General features: G+C 58.5%; 1 protein-coding gene across 1 annotated transcript in view; it reads right to left on the reverse strand.

The window, feature by feature from the left end:
• TMEM114 (transmembrane protein 114) overlaps positions 1-7,337 on the reverse strand; it is a 28,634-nt gene extending 21,297 nt beyond the window's left edge. Inside the window, exons 1-3 of the mRNA XM_039244349.1 lie at positions 7,118-7,337; positions 6,802-6,882; positions 777-914 (exon numbers count right to left, since the gene is read on the reverse strand). Of these exons, the coding sequence (XP_039100280.1) occupies positions 777-914; positions 6,802-6,882; positions 7,118-7,337 (439 nt within the window). The remainder of the gene's footprint in view (positions 1-776; positions 915-6,801; positions 6,883-7,117) is intronic.
• Between the last annotated feature and the right edge of the window lie 375 nt (positions 7,338-7,712).

A 7,712-nucleotide genomic window follows, 5' to 3' on the forward strand; every position in this document is an offset into this window, starting at 1 on the left:
CGCCCCCCCCTCGCCCTCCCCCTCCTCCCGTCCCCTCCCTTTCCCTCCTGCCACCGAACACTCCTACTCACGCCCACGTCTCAGTGCTGTGACCCCGGGACTTCCCCGCGCAGGCCAACCCCCCCTGGCTTCACAGCACCCCCAGCCCTCCGTCACTGCCCGGCGCAGCTCCGCATTTGTGAGCCCGCTCGGCCCTTGTCCGTCCCCCCGACCCCCGCGGCTGTGCGTTCCGGGCCCGGGGCGGGACCCGCAGCCCCCAGAGCGGGGCGGGCACGGCGAGCTAGAGCGGGCTGTCCACACCGCAGCCGCGGGCCTCGGGGGCTGCGTGGAGCGGAGCCGGTGTGAGGGGCCCCGAGCCCTCCTGGGCTCCCCGCGCCGCAGTGCTCCGCAGCCTGCCCCCCCCCCCCCACCGCACCGCGCGGGTTACACCTCCCGCCACCGCAGAAAGGGCGCCCGGCCGCGCGTTGTGTGCACCGTGTTGTCCCTCCACGGGCCGCACGTGTGTGCACCGCCCCTGCTTCGTGGTTTGCGTTGTGCTGCCGTTCCGGGGGGGGGGGGTGCGCTGCAGCCTCGTGCGGGCATGTGGCAGGCCCTGCTGCCCCAGCCCCCGGGGTCCCCCCGGCCTCGCCCCTAAGCGGGATGCGAGAGCCCCTCGGGACCTGCCCCCCATCCCCCGCTTCGCTCTGGGACCACAGACCCGGGGACCCCCTCCCCGTCCAGCCACGACGCCGCAGAGGCGGAGCCGAGCCCCGGGGGCGCCCCCCGCGGGCACCTACCTCCAAGGAGGAAGACGGCCCCCGCCAGCAGCGGGAGGACGGGCACGCGGAGCAGGAAGCTCAGACACCCCGCCATCCCCCCGAAAACCATCAGGATCAGGCTGAGCGGCAGCAGGACCACGAAGGTCCCGTGCGTGGCTGGGGAGACGGGGCAGGGGTCACCGCCCCGCGGCCGGTCAGCAAACCCCGGGCGCCGCCCACGGCCCAGCCCGGCTGCAGGGAGCGGAACGCGGCCGGGGGGGCCCCGCGGTCAGACCCCCCCCCACGGCTGAGGAGTGGCCCCCGTAGACATGATCCGAGAGGGTCTCACACCGCCGGCGTCACTGATGCGCAGAATCTAAAGCACAAAACAAGTGAACGAGAAAACCGAAAACAGACACTCTCGTGCCCAGAACACCTGGCGGCCACCCGAAAAGGGGGGGCGGGGAACGGGTGACGTCACATAAAGGTGTGACATAAAGGAGTCACCGCGCGGGGGCTGCAGCCAGCGCTGTGACAGCGTCGTGTGGGGACAGACGGCGACTGTGCCTGTCGGGATGAGCACTGCGTCTGAGGCGCAGGATCCTCGGATCCCTGTGTTGTATCCCCGAAACTGACATTTTTAAAATTTTATTTATTTCGCCTATAATTGTTTTGAAGTTTCTCTATTTTGAGGGGGAGGGGCGGAGAGAGAGGGAGAGAGAATCCCAAGCAGGCTCCACGCCTCCGGTGAGGAGCCCAACGCGGGGCTCGAACCCAAGAACCGAGAGAGGAGGCTGAGCCGAAGTCCGACCGAGCCCCACCATTTTGGCTCTGCGCTTCCTGGCAGCCAAAGGAAAAAGGGAAACAGTTGCAAAGTTCTTTTTCACAGGTCATTCATTTACCAAATATTTATTAACCATTTATCATGAGCTGGGCGCTAAGCCTCCTTTAATCCTTTTGGCAGCAAGGAAAGTATGAAAATAAATACTTCATTCTCACTCTTCAGAGCAAGCTAAGCTCATTTCTTGTACAAAGTCTTTCCTTACATCTATGTCCACAGTCTGCTCTGTGCCCCCTCGGCTCCCCACAGTCACGCTACCCTGGCATGTGTTACTTAATGCTGAAGTCCTCTCACTCACTCTTCTGTGTCACCAGTTAAGCTGTGGGTTCCTTGCACAAGTTCATCTTGCACGATCGTATCCGTGATGGGTTCTCAAGAGACAGTGAGTGCCTAACCGGTTGTTGACTGAACTAATTAATGGAGAGCTAGATGGTGTTTCTCTAAAGCAAGAACATAGGGAAGTTTCTAAGAAATAAAAAAAGAAAACAAGAAGCTTCAGAGGTGACCTCACAGTGGTTAAAACTATGTACCTCAGCAGACACTCCGCATTTGAATTCAGGCTCTGACTCTGAGGCCACGGGCACGTCCCTAACCTCCGCGGAGCCGCACCTCCTCCTCAGGGAAGGAGGCAGTAATTCGTGGCTCACAGTACTACGATTCGCATGGTGTGCGTAAAAACGACGGGGCAGCGCAGGCAGGCGTGAAGGGTACGGTACCGTGTCCCGTAGCGTAAGTACTAGATAGACCATGACCTTGCCAGTAATAACATTGATGGAGATAGTCATCCAGTCCGACACCCACCGTGACCAGATCACTTTCTCTTCACCCTTCTAAACGCTCCCGACCTGGGCAAGTCCAGGAAACAAGACCGAGCCCCCTCCCTCCTTCTATCCTTCCTTCCTTGAGGAAGAGTCTTGGGCCAGAGCCTGGTCGATCTGTGCCCGTGAATGGCACTGTCTCCAGACTATGGCTGGGAAATGAAATGCTTCCTCATTTAGAAATTAATGAGGTTTCCTGGAGCGAGTTCAGCCCGGCGGCACCGTGTGAGAGTTTCCCCAGGCGCGCCGCAAGCTGACTTGATGTACACGTTCAATTAAATGTCTGGGTGAGAACAGGCTTCCCGGGGGGAGAGTTCTGAAATCTCCTGCTCAAGTTTGGCTTAGCTTCTAGTGAGGTGTGAGTGTGTGTCTGTGAGTGTGTGTGTGTGCGTGTCGTACTCTTGGCTATTTCCAGACCCACGGACGTCAGGCATGAATACTGATTCTGAGTTCCGTTCTCCTTAGAAATGTATCTGCTTCAGGGGCACCTGGGTGGCTCAGTCAGTTGAGCGTCCGATTTCGGCTCAGGTCATGATCTTGCAGTCTGCGGGTTCAAGCCCCTCATCGGGCTCTGTGCTGACAGCTCAGAGCCTGGAGCCTGCTTCGGATTCTGTGTCTCTTCCTCTGCCCCTCCCCTGCTCACGCTCTGTCTCACTCTCAAAAATAAATGAACATTAAAAACTTTTTCAATAAATAAAGAAGAAGAAAAAAAGAACCACTTTCTATGCTGCTTCTAGAAACACGGGCCTTCCGGCTGTCTCTGGAACTCCCTACCCTCAATCCCACCGCACAGCTCTGCTCATGCTAAGCCTCCTGGAAATCTAGGTCTCCGATTCCTTGTGGGAAGAGGCAGCATAGGATGGGGGACTCTGAATCCAGGAAACAGGCGAGGAGCTTCTCTTTTGGCCTCCAATGGCCCTGGGCTTAGCACACCCACGTGGCATGGGAATGAAGTCTCATTCTCAAAGGGTAGCAACTGCCTGGATTCAAATCCCAGACCTACCTGTTACTGTGCAAACTTTGATAACTTACCTAACCTCTCTGTGCTTCAGTTTCCTCATTTGAAAAGTGAGGGTGAAAATAAAAGTTCCTGCCTCGTGAGACAGTTGTGAATTGAGTGAGGTGATATGTGCAAAGCACTCTGCACAGCGTCCGGCACGCAGTGACTGTTCCATAAAGATTGGCTGTTCCTCTCACAGTCCTTCACTCCACTGAAAGGTGACCCTGTTTCATTCCCTCGGTTTCACCTACTACTGTTTGAAACTAGCTTACGTTTATTTATTCCTTGGTCCGTGTGTTTATTATCTGCCTCCTGCGCAAGACCCTAAGCTGTGTGTGAGACACACCTGTGTCGTCACGCTCTAGCCCCAGCATCTAGCCCAGTGCAAGGAGGAGGGAAATACATATGGACGAAGTAAATACACAAGTCGCAAGTGATTAGCTCCATTTTACAGATGAGAAGCCTGCGGCTCAGGGAGGCAGTGTGACTTAGAGCACGGGGAGGAGACATTACTTGAGCTCCTACTATGCGTGGTGTCATTTATGCTGCTTTGCTTCTGTGATTTCCTTCCACCTGAGAGCAGCCCATTCATGGCCCCGGGGGACCTGCCAGAAGGCACACAGCTGGTAAGACGGGGGCCCTCTTCGGTGATGGGACTGACCCTCCTCATCCCCCAAGCTCCCAGCGGCACGGCTCCGCCCGGCCACTCAGCGCATCCCGTCCCCTTGGCCACGATGATTGGCTAGGCCTGGGCTTGTGATCCAATCTGGCCCAATGAGAAGCCTCTTTGGAAGTTTTTGCAGACATTTGGGAAGCAGAGAGGCTCCTTCCGCCATGGTTGCTGACGCGGGAGGGGACTTACTGAAGTCAGGAGCCCAACAGAAGACACAAAGAGAAAACAGAGGAGAAGAAAGACACGGAGTTGAGCTCTCTGGATCCCAGCACCCTTGAACTTTTCGGTTCCACAGGTGACTGACATTTCACCAAAAGACTCCGGGCCGAGGCAGCTAGATCGGGGCTCTGTTTTTCGACACGGTACGCAATTTCTTGACTGCCCCCGCCACTACTGCCACCACCAAAAATAACTCCAGTTCCCAGCCAAGCAGCCAAACCCATGTCATCCCAGGAGCTGATCTGGAAGACGAAACATCGAGCAAGGTGGGCTTCCCCCGGGCGCTGGAGTGGTCGGCCTGCTTGGGTTTTCTTGCAGGAAAAAACTCAGGAGTCCTTCCCCAGACGCTGCCACGGAGATTCGTCCAGGAGGCTGACTCGGAGAACATGGCTGCTTTGACAAGTGTCCTCTCTCCTCTATGACCTCAGCGGCAGGCCCTCGAAGGAAAGGAACATCTTCCCATAACCAAAGAGCTTGGCAGAGATTCAAAAATCTTTCTGGGGATAAAGGGAGTCTGAGAAAGGCTGTGCCTGGCGATGGTGTGCAGTGAGCACGTGGTCTGAAAGCGCACCCTGCACTCTTTCCTGGGTGAGATCACGGTGTAACAGCAGCTCTTACTCAAGGCAGACTTACGGAGCACAGGCACCCCGAGACTCTTCAAATGCACCCCCCCATGCCATCCTAACCATAAAGGCTGCCCACCTACGTGGCCGTGAAGCTGGGGCTTAGACCTGGGTCTGAGAGTGAACAGATGAACAGACTCTGGATGTGAGCTGTGCCTGTGTCTCAAAATGCAGGAGCACACAGGGCTGTTGGTGTTACTCCGTTTCACAAAGAAGCTGACCGGATGCCGACTATAGTTAGCGGGCCAGTTTGCCCAGAGATGTGACAGGCAGGCTAAACACCAGCACCCAGCCCGGCAAAGGGTCAGTACTCCACAGATGGAACCGCATCTAAGAGAGTCTGGAGGGAATAGTGAAGACTAGTGCTTACTGAGCACCTACTATGTGACCAGCACTTCCGTACATCACAGAGATCTCACAACAACCAGGCACCGTGTGAGGCCCCAGGTAAGGCCAACTTTTTCAGCCAGCTTGTTTATGGAATTCTGACCACACCCCCTTGCGGTTCTGACGTCTGTTTGATAGATGTGGAAACTGAGGCTCAGAGAGGTTAGGACACCTGTCCCAGGAGCACAGAGCATCCTGGTAGCATTCTGGGCTGGCATTTGACACCCATCTCCCCGTCTTCAAGGCCGGGAACTCTTGATTATTCTTGAAACAATGAGAACACATCATCCAAAGACAATCATTAACCCTTTCCCAGTGCTCCACCGGACTTGAAAGAAAGGCTCTGTTTCCCTCACTTATTCATTAATTTATGTTCCATGTGTAACATACTACAATTTGCACTCATTCTCATACCTGCTCAGCAAATCTTGGCTTTGACCCTGCTCTATGCCAGGTTCTGGGCTAAATATTGGGCCATGGCAAGAAAGACATGGTCCCTGCCCTCATGGTCTAACGAGGGAGTCAGACTTTAACTCAAAAAAAAGTCCCAAAACCTGCTCTAGGAGTAGAAGCTGCAAGTCAAGCTGTCAGCACCGGAGCAGGGAGACTTCAGGCAGAGGAAACGTTATGTGCAAAGTCCCAGTGGCAGGAGGGAATTTACCACGCTGTAGCCACAGAAGAAAGAGCAAGGAGGAGAAGGGAATTGGAGAGGCACCGGGCAGCCATGCTAGCGACTTGACCTTCATCCCCAAGCCTACCCCAAACTACCCACATTTCTCAAGGTCTGTGGAGCTCAGCCTTCATTTCTTCACCAGATTCTTTCTACGGTACCTCTCTGAGCCTCAGTTTCTTCCCTGGAAAAATGAAGATATAACTCCATCGCGTAGTAGTGCGCATTACATAAAAGCATAGATGCAAAGCACTTAGCTCCACGTCTGGTCCACCGTGAGCCTCATTGAACGAACTGAACTATTACCTTCATTACCCTGAAGGGGGTGGGGGCTGCTGTCTACCTCCAGGTTGCCTTTCTTGAATCATTGCACAAATATTTATGCTACTGTGAAGTGCTTGTTCACACTGAGGAAACAGATGAGGCTGACACCTGATGTGCCTTGGGGTCTATGGGCTCAGATCTGTCTTTTCAGCATTCGGCTCCCCAAGCTGGTTAAGGTATCTTCCAACACCCCCCCTCCCCCCCGTCGCCACTGCTTGTCACCCTGAAATGTGACTGCTGGCGGGCATGGCCTGGGTCTTAATCGTCAGCGTGACGCCTGGCACATAGAAAGCCTGGGATCAACATTTGTCGAAAGAATCCTAGACCACACAGCATGTCACCTGCGGAGCCAGAGAGGCCCCGCCCCTGCCCCTAACCGCACGCCCTTCTCCGGACCCGGGCGCCCCCTCCGCAGTGCCCTGGCCCCGCTCTTTGGAGGAGGGCTCCAAAGCCGGTGTCCACACCCGGGATGCTCCCCCGACCCCCCAACCCCCTCTCCCCGGACTCACTGAGAAGTTGTCGGCTTGAGTCGCTGAGGGTCACGTTTTCCTGCCAGAAAGGGTTTATCAGCGGCACACACGGGCTCTGGACTAGACGGGGCAGAGGAATGAGCAGGTGCGGGCCTGGAGCTGGGACCCCAGCCGGCGGCCGCACCCCCGCGCCCACCCCAGCTGCCGCCCGGGGAGGGTCGTGCGGAGCCGGAACCAGCCCCGCCCTGCAGCCCCCTGCCCCCCGGGCCCGGGCCCCGCGCTGTGCGTGCCGGGGGGGGGGGGGGGCTGCGAGCCCGGCAACAGGTCCCCGCGCAGGGCCGCGCGCTCCCCTCACCCCGGCAGGTGCGCCAGAGGCCGGAGTGCGAGCTCACGCGTTCGGGCTGGCTGCGGTTGGCGGCCCCCGCCCGGCCCCGCACGCCCGGGCCGCCGCGCTCCAGCCGCTCGGTGTCGATGATGTACCAGAAGTCCGTGCCCACGGCGGCCGCCAGGAGCGCGAAGCTGAGCGCCCCGGTCAGCGCCGCCGCGCCCGCCAGCGCGCCCAGGCGCACCCGCATGGCGCCCGCCGCCCGCCGCCTCCTCCCTCCGGCCGCGGCCCCCCGCCCGGCGCCCGGCGCTGGCTCCGCCCTCCGACCCTCACCTGCGCCCCCAGACACCCCCCCTCCCGGCGCTGGCTCCGCCCTCCGACCCTCACCTGCGCCCCCAGACACCCCCCCTCTCCGTCCGCCCTCCGACCCTCACCTGCGCCCCCAGACACCCCCCCCGCGCTGGCTCCACCCCCCGACCCTCACCTGCGCCCCCAGACACCCCCCCCGCGCTGGCTCCACCCCCCGACCCTCACCTGCGCCCCCAGACACCTCCCCCGCGCTGGCTCCACCCCCCGACCCTCAGGTCATGATCTCACAATTCGTGAGTTCAAGCCCCACATCCAG

The sequence above is a fragment of the Hyaena hyaena genome, unplaced genomic scaffold, assembly GCF_003009895.1.
Source record: "Hyaena hyaena isolate Hyena2069 unplaced genomic scaffold, ASM300989v1 scaffold_238, whole genome shotgun sequence".
NCBI lineage: Eukaryota > Metazoa > Chordata > Mammalia > Carnivora > Hyaenidae > Hyaena > Hyaena hyaena.